This window comes from Panthera pardus, unplaced genomic scaffold (genome assembly GCF_024362965.1).
Source record: "Panthera pardus isolate Hobbes unplaced genomic scaffold, ASM2436296v1 HiC_scaffold_4, whole genome shotgun sequence".
Lineage (NCBI taxonomy): Eukaryota > Metazoa > Chordata > Mammalia > Carnivora > Felidae > Panthera > Panthera pardus.
The window spans coordinates 9881354-9908957 of record NW_026526969.1 but is presented as its reverse complement, the minus strand read 5'-3'; the positions used below and the strand labels follow the sequence as shown (position 1 = coordinate 9908957).

The following is a 27604-nucleotide window of genomic DNA, read 5'->3' as shown; positions in this document are numbered from 1 at the left end:
CGCGCGCTGCCCAGGCAACAGCGCCCCCAGTCCCTCAGCCCCCGGGGAGACGCGTGAGCCTGCCGGTCTCCCCCCGGGAAGTGACGGCAAAAGGCAACAGCGGGCTGGAATTTGTACAGGCGGAGCTGCAGACACCTAAAATGACGCAATCTCAGCGCGAGAAAGGGAGGGGATCCGCGAGGACCTCATCCTGGAGAGATTACCTGGGAAGCGGAAGCCGTCGATAAAGAGGCGGCTGACGGCGACGGTGGTTCAGGTGAGTGCTTTTCCTGTGTTCTCTAGTACCTTGGTGACCGCTAAGGCCAGGAATCGGAGGTCTGCACTGGCCCAGAGGCGGTGGGAGCGGTTGGCTTGGGACGGGTGTGGGGTTCTGGAGCGGGAGGTCAGAGTGAGTTCCCGAGAAGAGTCGGCGCCTGGTTCGTTCTGCCCAGGGAATGGGTTTAGGGGTTCTCTTGCTTCTAGGTTCCCACTCCTCCCACTGTTTTCTCTCCCGAAAATGTTTTCTGTCTAAATGCTGTTTGTTCTTGTAAGCTCGGCCCAGATGTCCTCTCAATGAGCCTTTTGTACAGTCGCGACTGTAATGTTTTCCCTCCCTAGCTCCGAATGCCTTTCCACGCTCTTCTTACGAGCGCTACCACCTCTTATACCACCCGACACCCCTTGATCTAGTTGCTTCTACCAGTTTTCTATTGTGGGTTGTCCTCTGACCTCCAGATGAGCCAGGGCTCTCGAATTTCCCTGGGTCATAGCAAATTGGTGTCCCGTATCTTTGTTCTTCCAGCCGGGCGCGCTTGGGCAGGGTCCAGATTCTGACCATCTCTAGCTTCAGAGCAGGGAAGATACGTCCAAAGACCACTGATTTGGGAGTCAGGAGCCCCCCCCCCCCCCCCCCCGCCATCCGAATCATACTTTGCCAGTTTTCATCTGTGTGACTCTGACTTTACCTGCAGAAGTTTCATTTCTCATCCGTAAGGTTGTTAGTGGAGGATTAAGGAAAGGAGGCTGGGGGTGTATGGGGGGGGGGAGTGGACATTGTAAACTGTCAGGCACCCCACAGAAGGGAGGGACCGATGAGTTTGGGGGATAGGAGTCTGCTATGCTGCACAGTAGGAGGTAATTAACCTGAATTTGCTTTGCCACCTAGAAAGGCCTTGTGGCTTGAAAAATGTGGTTGTTTAGATTTGGACTGGCTAATTGTGTGGACTTTATATAACTTGCCTTTATGTAATACTTTGTTGGGTTTGAAGATTCTTTGGGGGTGCCTGGATGGCTCAGCTGGTAGAGTATATGGCTCAGGTCATGATCCCAGGGTCATGGGATGGAGCCTGTGTTGCGCTCCGTGCTGAGCTCCTACTTAAGATTCTTTCTCCCTCTCTGCCCTGTTTGTGTGCTCTCTTTCTTAAAAAACAAACAAATGAACAAAAACTCCTTGGCAATCAAGCTAATTCACTGCTCTCGTTTTACAGATAAGACTGAAGACCAGAAAGGGAATGTGACCTCCCCTAAAGTTACAGTAATTGGTAGAGCTGGACAAGAACTTGAGTTTGTAACTGAAGAGATCAGAGATCTTTCTGTTACACTCTTGGGAAGCAGACCCTAAGGTACTTTGACTTGACAGCATCTTTTTCCCTTTTAAACACTCATTCCCTGGTCTCTCTCAACCATAGCCCTTCCCACACTATGTTGTAATTGCCTTGTCACTTTATATCTCCTTGCTAGAATGTCACCTTCTCAACTACAGAAATTGTGTCTTACTCTTTGTTCTGTGTTCCCAATATCCAGTACAGGGCCAGGCTCATAGGTGATGTTAATGATAACACCAAAAAGTCTATTAAACACATTTAATGTAGGCATGTTGCATATAACTACAGTTAAATCTTCACAATGGTCCTATAGGTAGATTATATTATCCCCATTTTACAGATGAAGAAACAGAGTTAGGGAAGTGAATGTGCACCAAAATGGTGGCTAGTGAAGGCCTTTGGGGATCTCAGGTTCAGAAACCAATCCATTTAATTTTCCTCCCCCAGATCTTTGCAAATTATCTTGTGGGAAACATGCCTAAAGTCAAAAGAAGCCGGAAAGCTCCCCCAGATGGTTGGGAGTTGATCGAGCCGACACTGGATGAATTAGATCAAAAGATGAGAGAAGGTGAGTGGGGGAGTTCGCGACTGGGTGAGGTGTGTCTAAGGGTCATAGGCTTAGATGACCCCCCAGGGGCCAGGCATAAATGCAAGTATCAGTGGGAAGAGACAGGCAGCGCCACTATGGCCTCCTGACACTGACGTGTTTTGTTTGCTTATTAACTCAGGAATGTTCTATGTCCTGGAAAATAGGATGGCACCAATGAAAAGGTCCTCAAAGCCATTTTGGGGCCAACTAGATATGAAAGCTTTAGAGACTAAAGATCGAATAGCAGACCTATAATTAGTTACTATTTTGGTTAGGTACATATTTAGAATTTTACAAAATATGTTTACTTGGGAAATCCTGTCCTTTTTCATTTTCACATTTTCTGAAACAGTTTTATTATTTTTCTTAATAAAAATATTGGGTCTTTGACACTGGTTTCATCATCACTTTGTTTCTGCATTATACACTAGTTTTTTACAACGTATGTTCCCAAAAAATGTCGATGATCCTGAACTTTGTGAATCATGTAGTATGATTTTAGAAAATTTGTCCGAAGCCATGAGCCTTATATCTTATATGATCACAGTGTAACTACTTACTGAATTGCTTTTTAAAGCGGTCCTTTCTTTAAAGCTTTTTGGTAACTAACCCTTGTTATGAGGTCATACCTCCAGCAATAATTATTAAATCATTGTTAAGTCACGTTGCCTTTTTTCCCAAAAACTGATGGTATCAGATAACTTCTGTTAAATACCTAGAACTTCCAGTAATCAAGGTCATTTTTGGCTGAGAGATTTCTTCCCCAAACCGATCTCTATTCAAAATAAAGGAACCTGGAGAGCACTATAATAGAAAAGATTTTGTGAGTCCTTGAAAATTGTCTCCAAAAGAAATATTCTCTTCCATTTTTGTTTAATCATATAGGCCATCAGCATTTCTTTGCTTTCCCATTTTTTGATAAACTCACAGGTGTAAGACCTGTTTCATGTTGTCCTTCCTTCCATTATGAAGAAAACAGTGGATGGCAGGTGGCACCAGACTTGGCTTTAGTGTTGGGAACAATAGGAAACTCTGAGGATGTGGCAGACTGGACAGGGGCAGGAGCTGCTATTCACCCGAAGCCCATTTTACCTTGGGATCCAGGCTAAGTTTTGCCAAATTTTCTGGGCGGGGGGGGGGGGGGGGGTCCCCAAGAGAAGCCAGAAATCCAGCTGTTTTATGTGAACTGGTTTTTTTTCTCCAGGTTTATTTTGAGAGAGCGAGAATGAGCGGGGGAGGGGCAGAGAGAGAATCCCAAGCAGGCTCTGTGTGAGAGCACAGAGCCTGATGCAGGGCTCGATCTCCTAAATCATGAGATCATGACCTGGGCCGAGACCAAGAGTCAGATGCTTGACCAGCTGAGCCACCCAGGTGCCCCCATGTGAACTCTTCTAATTTAAGATTCAAACTTAAAAAAACAAGATTCCGACTCTTGATTTTGGCTCAGGTCACGCTCCCAGGGTCATGGGATTGAGCCCCACGTTGGGTTCCATGCTATATGGAGCCTGCTTAAGATTCTCTCTCCCCTGCTCACACTTTAGCAACAACAGCAACAAAACGCGCAGGTATTTGTGAAAGGAGCCAAACAAAGCCTGCCTTCAGGCTGGCTGGGGCTGCTGGTTTCTCGTTTGTAGCCTCTAGCACAACTTTTGCCTGTGGTATCTGTGGCCACACTCCTAGACATGGGGGACCCTTGTGTGGCTTTTGGCACAGAGGAGCCCAAGGCCAGTGGCATTACCAGGCCTGTCCTGATCTGAGGGCCACTTACAGGACAACTCACACTTACTGAAGCAGTTGGAGAGTTCCCGTTTTCTCTTGTAGTTTGTCCCCAGTGTTTGCTAGCTTGACTCTTGACCCTGCCTGGCTCTTTATGTGTCTGTTAGGTCACACTCAAGTTTTTGTACAGCTGCTGTGGCCCTGGAGGTCCCCAAAGAGCCTGATTATAGCAACTGAGGGGCAGAGATGGGGGAAACTGTGTGGCAGGGGAGTTTGGTGGGTAACTCAGAAATAAAGGCACTATTTCTGTGGACTATAACCAGGACTTGTAAATAACTGCTTTTATAAGGACTTTAAACTAGTTGAAAATAAGCATAAACACTTGCATAATGAACCCTTAGCTAGATTTTTAAACAATAACATTTTAAAAGAATTGTTGCCAAGGTTTTGAAGTTAACGGGCAGTTGCTTTTGAAGTTTTTGGCATTAGCAAAGTGGCAAAAAGCTACATCTAGTTTGTGCCACGATGCCCCTACCCCCGGCCTTTCTTCCTGCCCTATCCTCCTAGGGGCAGGACTCTGCATCAGCCACCAGAGACGGCGTTCCACTTTGTGTGTGGACCTGTACAAAACAACATCCAAGAATGTGCACGTGGTTTTGGGAAAATGGGTCCAAACGGGACTTTAAAAATGGGAGTGCTGCTATGATTAAAAGACTGAAAAATGACCAAAGCTCAGGGAGGGAGGCTCTGCTTCCAGCTGCAGCCTAGGCAGCAGCGTGCCCTTCCCTCAGTGGCTTATCCGGATGCATGGCTTTCCACACTCTGCCCAGGTGACCACATCTTCTCCAGCCGTGACTCAAAACTAGACTCTATATACCAGCTGCCTATGGAGTGGCCCCATTTGGACATCTCAAACTTAACCATTTCCAGAACTGAACCATTCATCCACCCCAGAGCTGCTTCCGTTCTGAGGCCACAACCACTGACCCATCCTGGACTCTTCTCATTCTTTCTTCCTATCCAAGCATCTAAGACATCCAGATTCCTAAGAAGGGTGACAGGATGGAGGGAATGTTGTGAGACAGATCAACAAAGTACAATGTCTGGATGTTGTTTGGACCTTAATTCAAACACATGCGTTGTCAGCAGGTGTTTTTGAGGCAATGAGTGAAAACTGAACTGAGTATGGTTGCTAATAAGGAGGAATGGTTGGTTTTGTTGTGTGGGATATTAGCATTGTGGATCCTTTTTTAAAAGTCTTTAACATGTTAGAGATACATAGATATTTATGAATGTGACATTTGATGGTTTGAGATCACTTTAAAATACTTCAGTCTCCCACCCCCAGAAGTGGGGAGAACCAGATAAAATAAAAATAGCTGAATACTAGAAATGTTTGAAGCTGTGTGGTAGGTCTTGGGGGTCCAATATGCTGTTTTGTGTACATTTTAAATTATCCATAGTGCAATGTTAGAAAATCCACAAGTCTAAATTTTGATTCCTTTTAAATTCCACCACATGGTCCAAGCTACTCTCACCTGGATTACTTCGGTAGCTTCCTACTTCTCTCCCTACAGTCTTTTCTACAGAGCAGCCAGAGTGAGGGCTTCAAATTGTTAAGTCTGATCACAGTCTGCTCAGGACCCTCCAGTGGTTCACTTCCCCATCAGAGCAAAACCAAAGTCCTGAGACACCTGGGTGGTTCAGTCAGTTAAACATCCGACTTTAGCTCAGGTCATGATCTTGCAGTTCGTGGGTTCCAGACCCACATCGGGCTCTGTGCTGACAGCTCAGAGCCTGGAGCCTGCTTTGGATTCTGTGTCTCCTTCCCTCTCTCTCTCTCTCTCTCTCTCTCTCTGCTCCTCCCCCACTTGCACTCTGTCTCAGTCTCTCAAAAATAAACAAAGTCCTTGTGTGGCCTTCCAGGTCAAACACTGTCTCACTGCAGCCCCCTCCTTAGTTCCATCCCCTGTCTCTCTCCCTTATCCCCTGCCCACAACTGCTGTTCCTGGGTCCCTAAGTAGTCCTGCCTCAGGGCCTTTGCATTGCTGTTTGCCTTATAAGCATGTTTGCCCCTCCCCTTTTTTATTTAAAACTATTTTTTGATGTTTGTGAGAGTGAGCGAGCATGAGCGGGGGAGGAGCGGAGAGGGAGACAGAGGATCCAAAGCAGGCTCCACACTATGAGCACAGAGCCTGACATGGGGCTTGAACCCATGAACCATGAGATCAAAACCTGAGCTGAAATCAAGAGTTGGCTGCTTAACCGACTGAGCCACCCAATGCCCCACTCCCTTCCCCCTTTTAAATTGGGATCTATATCATGCACATGATTTTAAATCATGCACATGCACATGATTTGATATGTGTATATGAAATGATTAACACAATGTGACATCCAGGCCTTACAAACGCACCATACAGTATTATAAATGATAGTCCTCATGCTATGCCTTACATCTCCAGGACCTGTCTTCTAACTGGAAGCTTGTACCTGTGATCCCCTTCGCCAATTTTGCCCAGTCCCCAGCCCACCCCTTGTTTCTTAAGGTCTGTGATCGGATGTCCCTCTTGTGCCTTCTTTGATCACATGTATAAAGTGGCAGTCCCCCCTCTCCCCACTTGCCATCCCCTCTGTGTTCTCTCTGGCCTCTACCACTTACCACCACGTGCTGATCTGCTTCCCTCCTCGGAACGGGGCTCCAGACCTGCTCTGTCTGCCCCACTGCCTTGTCTTCGGCACTCGATCAGGGCCTCAGCTGCAGCAGGCACACAGTGCGCACTGCTCAGGCCTCAACACCTGCCTTTTGCTTGGATCACAGAATCCTGTTCGTGGAGCTGAGTTCTACATCCTAAGTCATAGAATGTCCCCAAAGTTGGAGAAATGGAGGCACATTTTTCTTGACCACTCCTCCCCTTTCTCCATTCTCTAAAAACTGAGTCAAGGTGATAAAGATCAACTTGGAGCTGCTAAGAGACAGAATTGCCACTTCAATCATGTTTAAATCACGTGGCTCATTTTTTATCTTTTTTAAAATAACAGCTCTATTGAGACAAGTCATATTCTGTAAAACTTGCCCTTTTGAAGTGTTAAGGGTGTTCAGTATATTCAGAGTCAAGCAACCATTACCCCTCCAAAAGAAACCCTGCACCCTTCAGTAGTGCCTCCCCCGCCCCCCAGTCTGAGGCAACCACTAACCTACTTTGTGTCGCTGCAGATAGTCATCCAGTAGGTGGGCTTTGGGGAGGAGGTTTTTTTCACTTGGCTTCATGTTTTCAGGGTTCATCCGTGTTGTAGTAAGTCCATACTTGATTTCTTTTTACGGCCGAATGATATTCTGTCCTGTGGGTGGGTTATGTTTGGTGTATCCATTCATCAGTTGGTCGAGGCTGGGTGGTTTCTACTTTTGGCTATTGTGAATAATGCCGCCTAAACATTCATAGAGGAGTTTCGTGTGCATGTGTTTTCAGTTCTTTTGGGAATATACCTAGCAAGAGAACTGCTAGGGCACTTGGTAACTGTTTAACTCCTGGAGGAAGTGCCAGACTTTTCCAGAGAGGCTAGGCTGCACCATGTTACATTTCTACCAGCAGCATATGATCCAATTTTTCCACATCAACACCTGTTACTGTCACTTTGATGACAGCAAACCTAGAGGGTATGAAGTAGGATTTATTCTTTATCCCTAGTTATTTAAAAAACAAAACAAAACAAAACATTGTGACCTGTGATTGAACGCTGCCTGCCACAACAAAACAAACACACCCCTTTTTCTCCCCAGCTGAAACAGAACCTCATGAGGGAAAGAGGAAAGTGGAGTCTCTGTGGCCCATCTTCAGGATCCACCACCAGAAAACCCGCTATATTTTTGACCTCTTTTATAAGCGGAAAGCCATAAGCAGAGGTAATTAGCTAAATTCTCTTGGCCTGGACAACTTGAGTGGCTTTCACGCCTTAGCAAATGTCATTTGTCTTATCACTAAAAAAGGCGGGGAGGGACCACTGTTGGCGAAATAGTCTTTTTAAGGAAGAGTGGTGATGGGTTGGGGCAGCTGTGTTATACCGTGGTCTGATGCCCTTTCCCCATTTTTTGGACAGAACTATATGAATATTGTATTAAAGAAGGCTACGCAGACAAAAACCTGATCGCAAAATGGAAAAAGCAGGGGTATGAGAATTTATGCTGCCTGCGGTGCATTCAGACACGGGACACCAATTTTGGGACGAATTGCATTTGCCGGGTCCCCAAAAGCAAGCTGGAAGTGGTAAGTGAGGTCTCCGCCCCTGTAACATCTGATGATCAAGTTGGAGGTTCCTTTTTCAGTTCAGAAGTGTGTCCTGGGTGACGCCAGGGGATTTTACACTGTTTTGTTGGGCTGGAAAGTAGTCCTTATTGCTGGATGGCCTGCTGGCCATTCCCAAGAGAGGGAATCGCTCTCTCGGGGAACCCACACCCGGCAGTTTGGCAGCAATGGCGTGTTAGGTCTGGGGGGGTCAGTCTCAACTCCACCCTTGGGCAAGTTACTGAAGTCCTTCCTCATGTATGACCTGGGGGTGGGAAGGCTGAGTCAGGGAAGCACAGGCCAGTAAGCAGACATTCCTGTCCTTCCCCTCTGGGGCTCACTCTTCAGGTACCCTTTTTTCCAGGCCTCCTTTTCCTCAGAATTACACTGTATTTCTTCTGTCAGAACCTTGTTCTCTGGGGAGCTCCGGAATGATGCTGGGTGTGCAGTAGCTGAGCTTACAGCATCAGCCTCTCTGAACTGGAGGTAGAGAAGGAGGCAGACAGTTACTGTGATGTTAGCCTTAGTGGCCTTTGAGTGCAGCACCCTTGGCTGCTCGTTGTGGGCCGAGCCGGGTGGTCAGACTGGACTGCCTGCCTCCCAGTTGGCCACCTGTCACACAGGCGCCTCATCACAGGGTCCCTCTATGCTGCACACTAGTTACAGTTTACAGAGCTTTGACTCCAGGCACGGGGCTTTAGCTCAGCAGGTAGCTCTGTCTCCCTGAATCACGTGGAAGGCCAAAGGGCAGGGGGCATCGAAGAGGGCTGCCTCCCCAAGGGAAGAATCTGGGTGTGAATTTTCTGGTAGGGGCAGGGAGAGGTGGTGAAGTGGCAGAAGCCTCCCCTCTGAGAGCCCCAGGATTCTGTGGTGGCATTGGGTCTGGGGTGCTGCCCCAGCCCTGCGGCCAGGATAGAGCCTGCTTTAGCTTTAGTTGGGTTTCACCTTCTGATCTTGTTTGCTTAGGTAAGGGTCTTGCTCCTCCAAAACAGGAAAAAGGAAAATCAAGACAAATCACTGCTCTAGGGCCTTCTGTTGGGCAAGCCCCCAGCCAGACATTGGGGCCCACCTGGTCCAGGGGATAGGACTCTTCGGCTGCCATATAGATTCAGGTGTACGTCCTCTTTCCCGGTGCCCCCACTAGAAAGTTCCCCAGCCCAGAGGCCCCTGGCACTGAGCCCCAAGTAGTACACAGACCCAACTTCCAGCGCATTGAAGGGTGTGTCATGCTCACTTCATAGAATAACAAGAATTGCTCACAGGTTTTTTTTTTTTCCTTTTGTGGTGGGGGCATAAGCATGTACATAGAATTTGCATATATTAAGTGCACAGAAGTGTAGCTTCAGGGTCCACAGTAGCTGTTTCCATCCATCATGGAGGGCTTTCTGAAGAGTGTCCTGCAGACACTCTGAAGAGTGTCACGGTAGATCGTGAATGTCCCACCACCTTCTTGGTGGGAGGATTGCCGCGCGTGGGGGAAGTGCGGTGTCTCAGCTGTCCTCTGTTGCAGGGCCGGATCATCGAGTGCACGCACTGCGGCTGTCGGGGCTGCTCTGGCTGAGGCCCTCGGGCCCCGACCTCTCTTCACCCTGAACCTTGGACTTCGCAGGTTTCTGCCTGTCCCATCACGCCTTCTCCTGGGAGCAGCTCTTCTCGCAGAGCGGTGCTCCAGGCCCGAGTGGGAGCATGGTCTCTACATGTTAAGGCTTTGGTGTTTATCAGCTGTGATTTGTAGAAATAAAACTTTTAAACCTTTTGGGCCCTGCATTTGTTCTTTCAGAGAGCCAGCCATCTGTAGAACCCAGTGGGTGAGCACCAGACCCCAGTGACCCGTCACCCTTGGGACTCAATCCTGACTCCACCCTGTAGGTGCCGTGTGACTCTGAGCCAGTTCACTTTCCCCATCGGTGATGGGGGCAAGGATGACCTGAGAGGGCGTGCCAAGGTCAGCCGGTTTGCTCTTGGACCTGCCATGGACTCGTCAGGCCCTGGGCCCAGTGTGTCCTCGTACCAATGCCTGCAGAATGCTGCAGCGCTTCCTCTGGGCCCGACCATTCCCTTGCGCTGGAGGCCACTGGAACACATTTGTGGGTCAGCTATGGAAAGCATCCCGGGGCTCCCATGGAGCCCGGTAAACACCACGCACTCTGTTCCAGCTCTGCCAGAAGTCCCCCGGGGCCTCCCTTCACCTGCCTCCAAGGCCTCTGTCCACGTCAGCCTCAGTGATGACGTCTTGGTTCCCCTTGGGCTTGGTCCGGAACTTCTGCCACGGGTGGGGGGTTTCCTCTGCTGGCATCACTTTCAGCCACTGCTTGTAATAAGCTCGGAAGCCATCAATCTTCTCCAAGTAGGTGTTTTTCTCTTTGTACTACAAATGGAAACGCATGGGGTTCAGAGGAGCCATTAGTCATTGCAGGCTACCTGTAGCTAATCCCAAGCCATGGCAGCTGGCTCAGGCCTCAGGGAAGCTGTTCTTGCTCCTAGGTGGTTAAAGGGAGAGGGCAGAAGAGTTGTTTGGTCCCTGAGCAGCTTCTGTAGAGAGACAAAGCTGCTGTGGGGTAGACCAGACTTCCTCTGCTAACACTCCTTCGAAATACGAGCTGCCGTGCCACACCAGGGACGTCGCCCCAGCCCCCCAAGCTAGAATCCCCGGGTGCTAACTCTGCCTCCACAGCCTGAGTGCCTCTCTCCGTTCTCAGCACTGCTGTAGTGGTCTCTGGAGAGGCAGGCAGGAAAGGAGCAAACAGCATGAACCTGGCTGATCCCAAAGGAAACCTGGCAGAGGAATATGTACAAAAAAACCCAAAAAATGTCCAAGTTGAAGACTGTTACCACATGATGACAAACAGTCTGATTTAAAAGATTCAACCATTCTAAATTTGTATGTATCTCATACAGCCTAAAAGTACATAAAACAAAAACCTGACCATCTCAAATGGAAATACATCACCGTCGTAAGGGAATACAAATGTGATTTGAATCCAATAAGCTTTGGGCCTGTGGTCGTCCGGTGACTTGACTGAACCTGAGAAGACGCCCCGAGGGCCCTACACCACGGAGTAAAGAGACAGATCCACGAACTAGAAGATATTGCAACATGGAGCCAACAAAAGATTAGCATCCAAAATAACATAACTCGGAAGAACCAATGAGAAGACTTAACCAACTGTCCAAATACTCCCTGCTGTGCCCTCTGCCAGGCACGCTCTCTACTGCCATCTCATGAATTCTTACTGGGCCTTCAAAATGGCATTCCAGCATTGCACCTGCACGGCTGTCCCTGACCCCATGCCTTGCTGTGTCCCTGCCGACTCCCTACCCCCTGGGATTGTGCTCCCTCCTCCAGGCCACAGCTGCTCTGGAGCCACTCAACACAGAGTCTGGCTCCGTAGACCTAAAATCTGAGCCCCCTACCCCCACCCTGCCCCCGAGCCTGCTCTCTTCAGAACAACAGGGAAAGAAGTGGCCAGTACAAAGCAGATTCTTTCACTGCTGCTGCTGTCCCATTCACTTGACAAACAGACTGTATTAGGCACTGGGCAATGGGCAGGCCCCGGGGAGCCAGCAGAGCCAGGCAGTCTCCAGCTCCAGGGGCTTATGGTTTTGCAAAGGTGAAAGTCACGTGCACGTGTAATGACAGGTTGTGAAGCATGGCAAAAAGGAACAGTGCTGTACGTGATGGGAAGGGACAGCAGTAGTGGGGCAGCTCTGAAAAAGAGGCATTCAAACTGAGGCCCACAGGATGAAGAGCCAGTTGTGGGAAAAACGGGGAGCCTATCAAGGCAGAGGGAATACAAAAACCCCAAGGCAGGAAAGAGGCCAGTAGGACTGACCGTGAATACAGGGAAGAGTAGCCTAAGAGGAAATGAGCCACAGGGACGGAGACTCACGGGCTGTGTTTTGAAGAATTTGGAATTTCTCCTAAGGGAAGCCACTGACAGTTTAAAGCAACGGAATTCCACCGCTGAAAGGCCGGCCCTAGGGGTGAGGGGAGAGGCAGGGGTGGTTAAAGAGAAGACAGGTGAGTTGGAACTTGGTGCACACACCCGATCAAAGCTGGGTGGGTACTGGGCTGCAAACTCCAGCTGGCGGATGACCACCTCATTCACCGGGACTCTGTTCTGCCTCATGTCCTTCAGGATGTCAATGAGATAGGTGTAGTCCAGCCTCTTGAGGGCGGCGTTGATGAGGGTGCTGTAGATGTGGGTGTTGGGGGTCATCTGGGATTTCTGGAACATCACAGACATACAATCAGCAAGGAGATGGCCACTGTTGGGACAAAGCAGCCTACCGTGCGTGTCAGGCTAGGGGGCTTACCTTGCCGTTCAGGCCTGCTCTGCAGACCAGCAACCAGGGCAAGAAGGGAAGAACCCTGTGGCAACGATGGGCTGTCCTTCCTGCTCCAGGAGGAAAGTGTGTGCCCCACATGGCAGGCCCAGCCCACCCAGCTGAGGATCCTACCCTCTCAGCCCTGAAGAACTTGCTCAGAAATCAGTGGACTCGGGCAGTAAACCACGTGCAGACCACCTCTTCGGCTCTTGGCTGTAGGTTTACCGCAACCCCTGCCCCCAAGGTTCTGATAGACCCCTGCTCCGGTCATACCTTCCGTCCCTCCAGAACCGGGCCTAGTCTCTCCCCACGACCTCCCTCAATCTCTCCCACCACAGCCACCTTGAAGACTGTCACACCCTATGCTTTCAATGCCGGCTCCTGCAGCAACTGACCAGGGTCCACTTTCTCTCACATTGGGCCAATGACCATTATACACTTGAAGCTAGAGCATCCCCACTCCCCACCCCCATGCACACTGTTTATGCTGTCTGGGTGCAGAGGCCTGGGGGTTCAGGAGGGCCCAGGCCCTCTCTTCCCAAGTACCGCCCCACCCTGAATTCTCAGCACCTGGCCTGGCCAGGACCCACTCACCTTCATGTCTGCGAGTAGTCGCAGGCCGTCCCCCGGCCTGTGGCACCCAATGGCCAGGTTGCAGAACGTCTGCAGGTTGGGAAGGATCCCCCTCTTTGCCAGGAGTGGCAGCAGAGCCTGTGGGGACAGACATGGCACTTCTGTAAGCTGTAACCCACCGGGCCCGGCCAGAGCCTTCCCTGGTTGAAGCCCCGGTTGGGTGCTGTAGGCCTCGGGGGCACAGCAATGCTCGGGGGCCTCGCAGCCCCCTCTGCAGCCACGCTAGATGCTGCTCTCAGCCCAGCTCCCCAGAGTTCAGCTGCTCTGCAAGGACTACCCTGCCTTCTCCCCGAACATGAATGGGAACATGAATCCCTTCACATTCCTGTCTCTGTTCCACTGTCGGTCATCCATCCTGGCCTTTGGCCTTCAGTGTCTAAGGCGGGAGACAGCGCCAACAACAGCGTGGGAAGTAACGGCCGAGGCTGCCTGGGCCAGGGGCTGCGGAAGAAGATGGCCTCGCAGCCTGCCTGGCTCAGGGAGGGGTTCTGTCGTGTTTACCTTGTCTAGAAGGTGTGCTCTGCACTGAGGGCCTGAAGGCAGAGGCTGTGTCTCTTCACAGGACACAAGAGCCCACAAGAGCCCAGGTCAGTGCTCTGACAAAAGAGACGTGACAAAGACACATGGACAAAATCCCACGAGGAGTCCCATGTCCCCGTCTGTGAAATGGGGAAGCCTTGTACCAGCACAGCCTTGTGGTGCAGCCAGTGAAGAGAGGAAAGGATGGGAAGCTTGTAGAACAGCATTTAACACAGAGGGCTAAATCAGTGTGTGTGTCAGGGGTTGTGGCTGAAGGGTGGGCACACTTGGGAGCCACCAGCCTCTTAGGCCACGTGTCCCATGTGCCCCTCAGCAGTGTGAGGATGTTTGATGTCTGCCTCCACCCACCTGGGAGCTCTTCAACGGGGATAGGGAGAGTGGCTGGCTGGTTCACCGTTCGACTGTCAGCTTTGCCCAAGCCCAGGCTCAGGCCCAGGCCCAGAACAGAGGCCCCAGACAGTCTGGCCACCTACTGCAGGAACGGATGACACACCCTGCAGGGGAGCCAGGTCCTGCAGTCAGAAGGTCAGAGGAGGGAAGGGAAAGGAGGGACCGCAGCCTTGAACCTGGTGCCTGCCTCTGAGCCCCTCACCTTCGCCCCCTCCAGATCTCCAAGCTTGCTCTTCTTCCTCATCAGCGTGTTGAAGAACGTCACATCAGCCTCCACCTGGTGCATGTCCAGGACGGTCAGCAGTGAGGACTCCGCGGGACTCCCGGGCTCCACCACCTCAGCAAGCAGTGTGAGGGTTTTGATGTTGGGTCGGAGCCCGTGCTCTGCCATCTTGCCCAGGAAGCCCTCCAGGCCCCCCATCAAGGCTAGCCGGTCAGCCGGGGTGGTCACAGTCCCGAAGGAGACCACAGCTGGGGAGACTGCTCCCAATGTCAGGAGGTTGGTCTCCGGCCCCCGGGGAGAAGGCTCTGGGGCCAAAGAAGTGAGGGCCACCATGTGGTCAGGCTCTGTCTTGGTTTCCACCTCGGGCTGGGCCTTGCTGGGGCCTCTGGCTTCCTGAGGCTCCAGAGGGCCCTCAAGCACCTGAGAAGGTTCCAGAAACAGCTGCCTCTCCAGGGCCTCCACGTCCAGCCTGACTGACATGCCGTCGCCCCCCCGGGCCTGGGCTCTCCTCCTTGCCCAAAACCCACCTGCAAGGGGCTGGAGCAAGACTGTCTCCTCCCTGGGCCTCAGGAGCAGTGCCGAGGCCACCTCCGGGTCCCCCAGGCCGCAGTCTCGAGCTGCCCCCAGGAGCAGGTTGTAGCCATGCTGGCTTGGCTGCAGCCCCAGACTCAGCATCTGCCTCCACACCTACCGGGGAGAGACAAGCTTGGCCCTGTGCTCCTTCTCAGAAAAGCCCTCGGCAGAGCCGGCACAGGGAGTCAACAACCATTCGGTAAATGCAAAGGGCACAGGAAGGAGCTGGACAGTATCTAATCCAACGCCAGGTTCTAGACAACTGAGAATCCTGAGAATCTGAGGACTCTCTGGAGGACCCCTGTCCTCCCTCTAGTTTACCCCAAAACTGTTCTCGCAATTTCATCTCTCTGTCCTCTCCCAAGGCCCCTGTACTGGGAACAGACTTTGCCCTGGGTCTCTGCCTGCCTTCTCTGTACTCCTCTGGGGAGGGATGATCAGAGAGGCTAGGTTCCGGAAGAGTCTAGAATGACTTAAGAACTGGATTTAGTTGTACTTCCTGGGTGCTCACTGTGTGCCCTGCCCCGTGCAGCCTTCTCACACTTCCTGGAGAGCAGGCACAGTGGAAGGGGACTCAACCAGGAAGAGTGCCTCACAAGCTGGCAGCCCTGTTTCCTCTTGAGATCATTTTTATCCCACAGCACAGTGCCTTGCACACTCAAGTGTGTTTTCCACAGAGGACCGCCCTGATCATGTCTTGGTCAGTCTGACACCAAAACCACGCCATTGCTAAGATGTCATGAGATGCCACACAGGGCTCACTGGTCTCACTGCCTTTGTGGGCTCAAAAGAAGGCCACCTTCAGTGGGATGAGAGCTCATATCCGACTTCCTATCCTTGTCAGGGTAAGTGTGCAGACAAGGTAAGGGCTGGTCAGGCCCAGGTGGGTGCAGCTTGCAAGACATCTGCTGCCCATCAGACAGGGATTTAAGAAGGGCAAGGGTCTCAGCAGGTACCCCCATGGGAAACGCTGACAGAACTGAGGTTTAGTGGGGGCTTGGGCTCTAAGAGTCAGACGGACGTGGGTTCAAATCCCAGCTCTGCTTCGTAGCTCTGGGACCTTAAGCAAGTTTCTTAACCTCTGTGAGCCTCAGTTTCTTTGTCTGTAAAACGGGGCTATTGGTGCCTAGCTTGAGCAGTTTAATAGGTGCAAAACACAAACCAGCTATTAGCTTTACAAACTACCTCTAACTAGAACAGATCTAGAACAAGGAAAGGGAGGAACAAGATCTTGGCTGATTTTCACTATAAAGCTACTGCTTCCAGGGAGTCTGCAGAGGGAAGGCGAGCTTTTGGTCAGGGCTGTCCCAGGTCACTGGGGCTCACACTCCATGTGGATCAGTCACCTGGGGATCTTGTTGAAATGCTGATCTAGACGCAGTAGGCCCAGGTGGGGCTGAGACCCTACTTCTCTGGCAAACTCCCAGGTGAAGCTAAGCTGCCAGTCTGTGGGCCCCGCCTTAAGTGGGAGGGCTCTAGGTGAGCTCTGGGTCCTCCCCACCTGTAAGAAGCCACGAAAGCAGCTGTGGTACCATTCCTAATACCACCACCCCACTTCATTAGGGGGGTTCTCTCGGGGGACCTGAGGTGGAATCAGAGCAGTGTGTCTCAACTTCGATGTCCATGAGAATCTCTTAGGATTAAATGCAGACCCCTGGGTCCCACCTGCAGAGATGCTGAGTGGGGGCCTGAGGGAGGTGGGCTGAACAAGCACTCTGGGTAAGGGTGCTATGGGCATTCAGAGACCGTGAGCATAGCCGATCTGAGCTAGCTGCACAGAAGGCAACTCGGTAGAGTGGGAGAGGACTGGCTATGCCCTCACTTGGGGGTCAGCCATGCCGCGTCTGAGGGCCTCCTCTCCCTGCCATCTGTAAAACGGTGGGAAGCCATGTGCTTTGCAGAGGCCAAAATGCCACAAATATAAAAACACCCAGCACAGGGCCGTCACAGCCGCTCAAATGCACGCATCATCATCTGCACCTGACACAGGTGCACAGCAGGAGAGGTAGGAAGGCAGAGCTGGGAGGGACAGACCTGCAGGGCATATCGAAAACCCGTCTTCTTGTCCTGGATGCAGCCCATGAGCAGCAAGCTGAAGGTCCTCTCGGTGACTGCATGCCCTTTCTGGACAATTTCCTGGGGGAGGGAACAGAGGTCACACTGAGAACCTGTGGCAGAGCCCAGTGCTGGGCCCGACGGGGCTGACTCAGGGCAGACACTCCTAGCGCACCCCAGGCTGTGCCTCCTGAAGAGGTGGGACCTGAATCTGGCTCTAGAGTGGCTCAGAACAAGCTCCTGAGCACAGCCATCCAGCTGCTGCCTGCACTCCGTCCTCCCCTCCTTCTAGGCTGCTCTTCCTGGCCGAAGCAATCACTTTTGTGCAGCTCCTTGGCAAAGACCATCCCTGCAGCCACTTCTAGCCCCTGTGCTTGAGGCACTGGCTCTGCACAGAACTGGCTTTAGGTCCCAGCTTCGCCATAGGCCAGCTGTGAGCGTGGGAAAGGCATTAAGCTCCCTGGCCTCAGCTTCCTCATCTGTAGAGTGGGGTCACGGGTAGGACGTGCCTTAGAGGACTTTTGGAACAACCCTACCAAAAGGTGTGGGGCCTGCACATGGTACGCGCTCATGGTGCTGGCCTCTCCCGGGCCTGTCGGGGTTGGCCAGACTTCTTGAAATTTCTTCCACCACTCAGCACCTCAGAGTCTCCTTAAGCCTGTCTTCCTCTGTCCCTCTTGTGAGCATGGGTGTTCCCACTCTTCCGGTCTGCTGCCGCTCTCCCGTCTCCCCCTCAGTCACCAACTCTTCCATCTCAGTGAGCTTCTAGTTTATGCTCCCTCTTCCTGGACAATCACTGCTCTTTCTGAACTGGGCCTTCTCCCCCATCAGCCAGAGTGACCTGCATAAAATACCAATGCCATCTCTGGACAGGTCAGAGACCTATCAGCCACACCGCCCTCTTCTGGAAGCTTCAGGCACCAGCCTCTCACACAGCACCCTTTAGAGGGATTCGTCACTCAGGGAGGTCTCCAGACTTGAGACCCCATGATCCTGCCTCTCCCACAGGCCAGGCCGGCTCAAGGCAGCCAACCCAGGGACTGGTCAAAGGCTGTCCCGCACCACATGGTACTGAGACACTCCATCGGGTCCTGGCTCCTGCAGTGCGCAGGTGGGAGCTCACTGGAGTAGTGAGGAAAAGCGTCGGTCAGCCATGGGAAGAGTGAGACAGAACTTAAAAGTAGAGAGCAGGCCGGCCCTGAGGGAAGACAACGCTGCCAAGGGTGTGTCCAGTTCTCCTGAGGTTAGGTCGTAGGCACCTAGAGCCTTCCCTGCTTCCCATGAGCCTTTGTCTGGGTGTTAACTCATGTTTATCTCCCTTCACAACCTGAGAATGCAGAACCACCACCCTGCTCTCGGTCCTCCGGTCCTCCGTGCTTAAACCTCCCTCACTGTCTCCTTCTCCGGACTGGAGATAAAAACCCTGCAGCTGGGGAATAAAAGAGGCTGCAGGCCAAAGCCCTGAGGCATTCGGGCCCCTGCTCAGCACTCCCATGAGCCCACTCACCTGCTCCCCTCAAACCTGGCACACTGACCTGCCAGACTCCGCCCTCCCAGAAACCAGGATTTTTCTTCCCACTGCTCTCTCTAGGCAGGAGGCCTGCCCTGCTGGGCGTTGACTTGCCCTCAGCGCTATGAAGCCCCGCCCTCCTCTGCGGCACCACCGAGTCCCGCACAGGGAGACACAGCACACAGCGGCACACACAACCTGCCTGCACAGGGGAGGGGCCTCTTTATGTGTCCCACGAGGCCTCTGAGTCGTGAAGCCACGCCTGACCCCTGCACGAGGGACGCAGCCACAACCTCACACCTGCCACGTGAGACTGGCCCCAAGCGGGGGATGAGGAAGGAAGAGGCACCCTCACCTTGAACACATCGAGGCACATCCTGAGGTCTGCGCACATGGCGGCCATCTTCAGCAGTGCATGGTATGTTTTCAAGTTGAGCTGGAAGTTTCTGGCCTGGAGCTGCTGCCGGAGCTTCAGGGCACTCTGCAGAGCAGAGTCCTTCCAGGGGGACTCAGCGCAGACGTTGAACAGGGCCGTATATGTGGCATCTGAGGGCTCCAGGTCCCGCTTTTTCATCTGCATTGATGGGAAGAAACTTGGAAGTGGCTCTGGGGTCAGCTGGACACACAGGTGACAAGCTGCCCTGAGAGGAAGCTAGACAGGACTCTGTTCCTCCATTAAACAGGCCCCCAGCAGGGCCTGTGCTAAGGTGGAGCTGAGCAATATGCCAGGGCCTACTTCTCCAAAACCCTGACTCAGCCAGAGGGACTCTGAAAGCTAACCCTGCACTCCAGATGCACCAAAGTCACCCTCCCCATGGCCATCAGCCCACTCTGGGCCTGAGACGCTTTTAGCAGGATCCTCCAGATGCTCCCACCCACTGGCCGACGAGGTCACACTGACTGTGAAGATCCATGGTGTGGATGTGGTCCGGGGAAAGGTAGGAGGGAACAATCAAACCCCTGCTCCCACATTTCCTAACTGAGTGGTCACGGGCAAGCTAGCTCCTCACTGGAAAAATGGGGGTGATACCATCATCTTGAAAGGCTGTTGCAAGGGCCAGGTAGGAGAGTGGCCCCCACACTAGCAGCACATCTCAGGATCCCCCACCCTGCAGAGTCACACACCCAGGAGTGAGGCTGACGCTGTGCTTATGAAGCCCTCCAGGTGACTGAGCAAGCTCGAGTTTGAGAAGCTCCTGGTAAAGCCAAGTGCTATTTCCCAGACAAAGGCCACCTGACCGAGGGCAGGTGACAAGCTGCTTGCAGAGGAGTGTAAAGAAACTTCTTTTTAGAGTCAGGCCGTTTGGGGCTCAAATCCCAGCTCCAGTGCTCTCAAGCAGGGTAACTCTGGACATAGCACTTTATCTCCCAGGGCCTCCGTTTCCTCCTCTGAAAAATGAGGATGGTGATCCTGACTTTGAGGACGGATGATGCGTGCTCTGTGTGGACTCACATATACAACAGACATGTATGAGGACTTCCTACAAGCCAGGCACTGGCCACCAGTGGTTACCAGGACAGACACAGCTTGTATTCATTGAGCTCATGCTCTAGACAGGAAGGATCATACCAGACAAATAAGTAACCAACAACAGTAGTAACAGCTGCGAAGGACACCCACAGAAAAATGGAAAAGGAAAACCAGTACAGGTGGGGAGACCTGGCAAACACTACTTTCACCAAGTGACCAAGAAGGTAATGTCATTTGTGATAGGTCCCGTGACACGAAGTGAAGAGGGCACTTCACCTCTGTGATATTCTTTCCCCAAGCCCATAACCCCAACCTCATCACAAGAAAGTACAAATTGACCAAAAAACTAAAAATTGAACTACCCTACGACCCAGCAATTGCACTACTAGGTATTTATCCAAGGGATACAGGTGTGCTATTTCGAAGGGACACATGCATCCCCATGTTTATAGCAGCACTATCAACAATAGCCAAAGGATGGAAAGAGCCCAAATATCCATTGATGGATGAATGAATAAGATGTGGCATATATATCCAATGGAGTATTATTCGGCAATCAAAGAGAATGAAATCTTGCCATTTGCAACTACGTGGATGGAACTGGAGGGTATTATGCTAAGTGAAATTAGTCAGAGAAAGACAAATACCACATGACTTCACTCGGGTGAGGACGTTAAGAGACAAAACAGATGAACATAAGGGAAGGGAAACAAAAGTAATATAAAACCAGGGAGGGGGACAAAACATAAGAGACTCATAAATATGGAGAACTGAGAGTTACTGGAGGGGTTGTGGGAGGGGGGATGGGCTAAATGGGTAAGGGGCATTAAGGAATCTACTCCTGAAATCATTGTTGCACTATATGCTAACTAATTTGGATGCAAATTTTAAAAAATAAAAAATAAAATTTAAATTAAAAAAAAAAGTACAAATTGAGAGACATTCTATAAAATCCTTGACCAGCACTCCCTAAATCTGTCAATGTCACGGGGGGGGGGGGGGGGGGGGAAGGAAACTCAAAAAAAATAATAATAATCACAAAATGGAGAAGCCAGTATGAGAACCCAGACTGGATACAGGAATAGAAAGAGGATATCAATGGAAAAAGTGGTGAGATCCAAGTAAAGTCTGGAGTTTGGTTAACAGTAATGTGCCAGTGGTGGTTTCTTAGTTTTGACAAATGTACCTTCACTATGTAAGATGTTAATATGGGGATTAGCTAGGTGAGAGGTATTTGGGAACACATATCTTTGTAGCTTTTTTATAAATCTAAACTTATTCCAAAATAAAAAGTTTATTGGGGAAAAAAAGCAGCAAATTGATAGAGAATAAAAAGAATGAACTGATCTTCTCCGAGGTGACATGTGCCAATTCCCTTAAGGATCCCCCAAGTGTAAGGAAGTGCCCGCTACTGGACTGTTTACCAAGAACCACAATAAACACTCTCTGGCCCCACCTGCCCCTCACTTACCACCTGAATGCTCTTTGCTGGCTAGCTGATCATGTCTTTCTACACCATGGTATTTAATTAGGTTTTTTAGAGGACATGTTACTTTATCATTTGTAACCACAACTCTTCCCCCTCGCTTCCAACCAGGGATGATCAGGCCTACAGTAAGAACATCCCGAATGACCAGCCGAGGGCTGCCAACAAGTCCTGCTGGGAGAAAGGATGCTCCCAGCTTCTGGCTCCAGGAGAGGATGGGGTCTCTTATACTGGAGTCTACTATCCTCTTTGGCAAAGCTCTCTCCTGACTCACAAAAGAAACAGCTTCCTGGCTCTGCGAGTGATAAATACAACACAAGAAGTGGATGAATATAAAGTAAAATCATCTTCCAAGAGAAGTAAAAGCCCTTTTTTTCTGAAAGAAGGGTGTGCATGTGCATAGAGCGTGGGGGGTAAGGAGGAGAAACAAACTGGGGGTGGGTAGCAGTGGAAAAGGAAGAGGTCGGGTGGCGCCTGCCCTGGTAGGAGGACTTACAAATTCATGTAATCTTCCAAGACCACCTCCAATTTACAGATGATGAAACAGAGGCTGGGAAGGTTAAACGGTCTGACCAGGGTAATGCAGCAGCAGGTGACATCTCATGATACGCACCCAGCTCCTTTTGACTCTAAAGCCCATGCTCTTTGGAGCATTAGCCCTCTGGCCCCGTGCCCCAGCCCCCACTCACATCATTGTAGAGCCTGAAGGCCTTCTTCAGGTATCCGGCTCGCCCGCAGCCCCCGATCAGCACCGTGTAGTTGCATTCGAGGGGCTGGAGTCGCTCCTCCTTCAGCATCTGCCTCTCAAACAGCTCCAGGGCCTCTGCCAGCTGGTGGGGGGGAGGGGGGGGGGACATGGGAGGGGGCTCAGGTCAGCCTCAGAGACCCTCAGCAAAAGGGAAGGAGACTGAGACTGAGGGACCCTCCCAGGCGTGCCCGGGAGCCACACATCCGCCCTGGGCCTCTGCCACCAGCTTCTTGGTTCCTGTGCTCTGCAACAAGGGAGCTTCCTGGTGGCCAGGAAGAAAAGCCCCCTAAACTCCCACCACCTACAAAAGCTCTCAGTCCCCGTGCCATGCCTGCCTTCCCTCCAGCCAGATGTTAAACTCCTCAAAGGCAGGGCCATGTCTTTGCCTGTCTGTGGGCCTAGAGTGGAGCCAGGGCCTCATCCTCACTAAGTCCTCAGAAAATATTCTGCAGATCCCGGAATCTGCCCTCCCCCTGCTTCCTTGGTGACCCCATCTGTAGTGCCACCCCCTGGGTCTAAGCTGGATGGGAGACTGGGTTCTGGCCAGTTTGGTAGGTACACTCAGGGCCACTGTGCTGCACAATCACAGGGGGCCATTCACAGCAGCAGCCTCCTGAGATGGCACAAGACAGCAGCCCTGAATGACTAGCTTCCTCTGGCTGCAAATCCCCTTGGCCCATAGTCGTCTCTACCCCATCCCTACTCCTATACCACCCCCTTTAAATCCTCAATTCACTCCTTTACAACTTAATTATTTTCTTTGTCCGTCGGTTCAGCCAGTAATTACTGAATCCTACTATGTACCAGGCAAAGTCTATTCGCTGGGATACAGCTATGAACAAGAGGGAGATCCCTCATGGAACACATCTTCTAGTGTGGAAAGAGACACCAAATGAGATAACTAAGAAAAATATACACTGTGTCAAATGGTGATAGGTTTTAAAACAAAAATAAAGCAAGCAGTGCCAAAAGAAGGGTATGGGAGATTCAGTTTTAGGTATGACAGCCAAGCAGGGCCTCAACCAGAAGATGACAGAACAGCGATCTGAAGGAGGCGAGGGAAGGAACCATGCAGCTATCTGAGAAAACAGCCAGTGCAAAAGGCTTGAGGCAGGAGTCTCCCTGGGAGTTGGAGAAGCAGAGAGGAGGCCAGAATGGCTGTGGCACAGTGAGGGAGGGGGAGATGAGTGGAAAGCTAAGGAGGGTGGAAGGCAGATCTTGCAGCCTTCATAAGCTATTGTGAGGCTTTGACTTCTCTGTTTCTCAACTTTTCATTACGGAGAAGTTCAAATAGGGGTGCCTGGGTGGTTCAGTTTGTTAAGCGTCTGACTTTTGATTTCGGCTCAGGTCGTGATCTTGCAGTAAGTGAGATCGAACCCCACATCAGGCTCTGTACTGACAGTGCGGAGCCTGCTTGGGATTCTCCCTCTCCCTTTCTCTCTCTGCCCCTCCTTTGCTCACACTCTCTCTCTCTCTCAAGATAAGTAAACGTTAAATAAAAAAGAAAAGAAAGAAAAGTTCAAACGCACACAAAAGTAAAGAGAATAGAACTACAATGATGATGAATGTTCAGCCAATCTTGTTTCACCATACCCTGTTCCCACCCCTTCCAAACTGAATTTTTTATTTTTTATTTTATTTTTTTTTTAAATGTCTTATTTATTTTTGAGACAGAGAGAGACAGAGCATGAACAGGGGAGGGTCAGAGGGAGGGAGACACAGAATCTGAAACAGGCTCCAGGCTCTGAGCTGTCAGCACAGAGCCCGACGCGGGGCTCGAACTCACGGACCGTGAGATCATAACCTGAGCCGAAGTCGGCCGCTTAACCGACTCCACCCAGGCGCCCCCCAAACTGAATTTTTTAAAGCAAATTCCAGACATTGCATCATTTCACTCCCCAAATCTTCAACACACACCTCTAAGAGATTTTTAAACATAAATGCAATGTCTTTATCTATACTTAATAAAATGAACATCAATGTCATTGAACACATTGAGAGTCCTGGAAAGAAAAATAACAATCTTCTTTCTGCTTTAATAGGATGGCTCTGTGCTGCAAGCAGATGTGGGAGAAAGAGGTGGTGTGAGCAGCAGGGAGCCCAGTGACCAGGGTTTTGATGGCTGAGGGGCTGAGGTTAAGGCTAGGGGTAGCCCTGAGGGAAGTGTTAGGACTGGAAACATCTTGAACCTGGAGCTGGTGAGAGAAAGAGAAGAGTTGGGGATGGCCTGAAGGCATCTGGCCTGAGAGGCATCGCCATTTAGTGAGATGAAGACAGTGCAGGGAAAACAAGGCTGTGAACAAAACCTTCAGGTGAATGTGGGTAAATGTAAGGGAGATGGTGAGGTAGCTGGATATGCAGATTGGGAAGGATGGGCTGAGGATACCAACATGAGAACTGTAACAAGGAGGGGGACCCTGACAGCAAGGGGGTTGGTGGGTCACCTAGTGCAGCACCCAGGGTGAGTGAGGACAGAGAAGAGCCCTGAGCATCCAAATATTTAGAGATAGGGAAGGTAAGGTGGCCCCTCAAGAATACTGAACTACCAAGAAGGAGACCCAGGAGCAGCAGAATCCAAAGGTTCCCTCACCTTTCCTTCTTTGATCAGGTGTTTGCACTGGAAGAAGTACCAGTAAGGGGTGTTTTTCCGGCCCCGCCATGGCTTTGGCTCCAGGTCCCTCTCCTCATCTTCGTCAACACTCTGTTCCCTGAGCCGTAGGTTATACAACTGGGCTGTCGATTTTTGGAACATTCTCCTTGAGGAATATTTGTTGGAGAGGGTCCCAAAGCTCTCTTCCTCTTCCTCCTGAGTGGCCATGGGGCCGGGCTGGCTCAGGTCAGAGCTGACGCTGCTCCTGTTCTTCTGGTTCCCCTGGCCAAGGGGCAGTTGAGAGGGAGAGCTGCTGCAGGCTTGTGTCAGCCCCGCAGCCCTCAGCCATTTGGGCCCCTCCCTGCCTCCTGCCCATTTGGCTCTGAGAGGGTCAAGGTGCTGAAGGGCATACAGTCCCACTGGGCGAGGGCCGGAGAAGAGCCGGGCGAATCTCACAAGGTCCATCTCTGGCTTTTCCCCTCTAGGGCCTGGCAAGGTCAGAAAAAGAATGAAGTCTAACTGGTCTTGTAGTCACAAAAGGCAGAAAGAGGACACAGAAGTGAGTACAAGCACAAGCTCTGAGATTAGAAAGCCCAGGTTCAGATTTCAGTTTTGCCAAACCATCATCCACGAGTCTCCCAGCACTGGCTGCTCTGGTCTCAGTCTCCTCACCTGTAAACTGGGGTCAACTACAGCACTGTGGCAATGATCAAATGAGGCTTCGGATACATGGCCTGCAGCATGGTGCTGGCATAGTAAACACCCGACAGACATAAGCTATTGATATTATCAAGCCATGATTTAAGAGATCGGGGACTGAAGTTAGAGCTGAGTTTGAGTCCTGTGGGACTAGGCCCATTACTTGACCTTCCTGTGCCTAGATATCATCAGCTGCAAGATACAGATAATCCGAGGTGCCTAGGTGGCTCAGTCAGTTAAGCGTCCAACTTTAGCTCAGGTCATGATCTCGCGGTTCGTAAGTTCAAACCCGGCATCTGCTCTGTGCTGACAGCTTGGAGCCTGGAGGCTGCTTAGGATTCTCTCCCCCACTCACGCTCGCTCTCTCATAAATAAATAAACATTAAAAAAATAAAAAAAACTTAAAAAGTGAGGATAATCCTACCGACCTCACCACGAGGGTAAAGATTAAATGAGGTATTTTTAGCACATTTCATTTAATAGAAGTTTTAGAAATCGTAGCTATTATAATGTATTATTAGGAAAAAATTTGTCAGCATTCTGGGCCTCTGCACAGGGAAGTTAATTCAAACGTGTCTTTCCTGCAAAATCTGTGGGTAAATGGACTAGAGGTGTGTTGTCCAATATAGTGGCCACTGGCCACACGTGGCTACTGAACACTTAAAACATGCCGAGTCTGAATGAAGATGTGCTTTAAGTACAAATTACACACCAGATTTCAAAGACTGTGTCCAAAAAAAAAAAAAGAAGGTAAAATATATACACGATAATCTTTTGACATGACATTTTGAAATAATTTTGGACATACTGGGCTAAAGAAAATTAACATGAGTTTCCCAATTTTTAAACTTTATAATAACACGAGTACTTGAAAATTTTAAATCACGTATGTGCTCGCACTGTATTTCTATTGGACAGCTAGACATCCTGGTCTGCATACTTGAAACTCTTTAATAAAGAAAAAACACCAGAATAGCCAGCCTGAAAATATTTTAGGATCTAGTTATATTGGAAGGTCACAGTTGGTAAGACTGCAGAAGTGACTGCAGATTGAACAGATTAGTAACTGAGGCTCAGGAAGGGGAGCAACTGGCTGGGGGGTCCTGCCGCAGTACAGTGTAATATCAAGGTAAGACCAGCCAGGTGTGGAACTGGGCTGACTTCCAACCCAGGTCCGAGTAAGATATTGGACAGCCTCTTTTGACCACCACCCTAGTGACATTAGCACAAAGGGCCTTTTCCACGTTGGATGAGGCCTGCAACTCTAACAGAAATATAACGTGAGCACATATATAATTTAAAATTTTCAGGTAGCCATATTAAATAAAGTGCTTATATGCATTAAATGAAACACATAGCACTGCAAGAAAAAAAAAAACCCAATGATATCAAAATAGGTATCAAAACGTTTTGAAAACGCACTCATGCTACATTAGTTTATATGCTGCTTTTGCAACACACTGAATACCAAGATTCTGTCAACCTGTCAAAGCAGTGATGGGCGTAAATGATAGCTTGTAAGTAGTTGCAGATACTCTATGTCCAACCATCATTTACCCTCCTCCCCACTGGAAATCACGACTTAGTTTAGGGCACTGCTAACGTTACTCCGTCACGGAAGGAAATGCTCATTTCACACAGAGAAAATTAAAGGTGTAATTTTCTTCCTCCCCAAGTTCATTAACCTGCCCAAGCTAATAACCCCTGATTTAGTGACGCGCTGCCGCTGGCCACTCTGGGGGATCCGCCCCTCGGCAGACGCTCCCAGGGGCCCTTTGGCCAGCCCGACCACTCCACACCGGCCTTTAGAGCCTCGGTCGTCTCACTAGATGTCCCCCACTCCGACCCAGACGGTGACACTCGCGGCCCCTGTCCTGTCCCGGCCCAAGTACTGGGCTCCAGGAAAGGTCAAATGGGCTCCCACTCGAAAAGTCTGGCCCAGAGAACGCAGCCCGGACTTCCAGCCCCGCGTCACCCCCAGTGCGGCCCCGCGTCACCCCGCCGCGTCGCCCCCACTCGCGTGCCCGCCTCACAGCGCCGCGCACCAGGCCCTCCTTCCCGGCCACCTTCCCGTAGGCACGCGTCTCCGCCGACTTCGCGCAGGCTCAGTCCGCTGCGCGAACTCCCCACCCGCTGCGCGCGGATGCAGGTTATCCGGTGCAGCGAGGAGAGGCAGGAGATCGGCG

General features: G+C 50.9%; 2 protein-coding genes across 5 annotated transcripts; one reads left to right on the top strand and one right to left on the bottom strand.

Moving 5' to 3' along the window:
* The first annotated feature begins 27 nt into the window (after nucleotides 1–27).
* BUD31 (BUD31 homolog) lies at nucleotides 28–9927 on the top strand. The gene is made up of 6 exons (XM_019422638.2): nucleotides 28–256; nucleotides 1467–1601; nucleotides 2031–2151; nucleotides 7670–7792; nucleotides 7987–8153; nucleotides 9682–9927. Exons 3-6 carry the CDS (start codon nucleotides 2058–2060, stop codon nucleotides 9730–9732), a joined length of 435 nt encoding a protein of 144 aa, XP_019278183.1. The 5' UTR covers nucleotides 28–256; nucleotides 1467–1601; nucleotides 2031–2057; the 3' UTR covers nucleotides 9733–9927.
* Nucleotides 9384–27589, bottom strand: PTCD1 (pentatricopeptide repeat domain 1). 4 transcript variants are annotated; one of them, XM_019422627.2, is made up of 9 exons: nucleotides 27485–27589; nucleotides 24720–25207; nucleotides 22071–22211; nucleotides 18780–18998; nucleotides 16894–16995; nucleotides 14266–14973; nucleotides 13095–13211; nucleotides 12218–12400; nucleotides 9384–10539 (listed from the first exon to the last, which is right to left on the bottom strand). In XM_019422627.2, the coding sequence occupies exons 2-9, from the start codon at nucleotides 25182–25184 to the stop codon at nucleotides 10357–10359; spliced, it is 2118 nt and encodes a 705-aa protein (XP_019278172.2). In that variant the 5' UTR covers nucleotides 25185–25207; nucleotides 27485–27589; the 3' UTR covers nucleotides 9384–10356. The 4 variants fall into 4 exon arrangements, with proteins under 4 accessions (XP_019278172.2, XP_019278171.2, XP_019278169.2 ...); XM_019422626.2 differs by having other exon boundaries at nucleotides 27464–27571; XM_019422624.2 differs by having other exon boundaries at nucleotides 27452–27522.
* Between the last annotated feature and the right edge of the window lie 15 nt (nucleotides 27590–27604).

Coding starts and splice junctions, on each gene's coding strand:
- BUD31 (XM_019422638.2), top strand. CDS start 2,058: ATGCCTAAAGTCAAAAGAAGCCGGAAAGCTCCCCCAGATGGTTGGGAG. Junction 2,152..7,669: donor AGATCAAAAGATGAGAGAAG/GTGAGTGGGGGA, acceptor TTTTCTCCCCAG/CTGAAACAGAACCTCATGAG. Junction 7,793..7,986: donor GCGGAAAGCCATAAGCAGAG/GTAATTAGCTAA, acceptor TTTTTTGGACAG/AACTATATGAATATTGTATT.
- PTCD1 (XM_019422627.2), bottom strand. CDS start 25,184: ATGGACCTTGTGAGATTCGCCCGGCTCTTCTCCGGCCCTCGCCCAGTG. Junction 16,996..18,779: donor TGTGCCTCGATGTGTTCAAG/GTGAGGGTGCCT, acceptor TCCCTCCCCCAG/GAAATTGTCCAGAAAGGGCA. Junction 14,974..16,893: donor GTTTTCGATATGCCCTGCAG/GTCTGTCCCTCC, acceptor TCTCCCCGGTAG/GTGTGGAGGCAGATGCTGAG.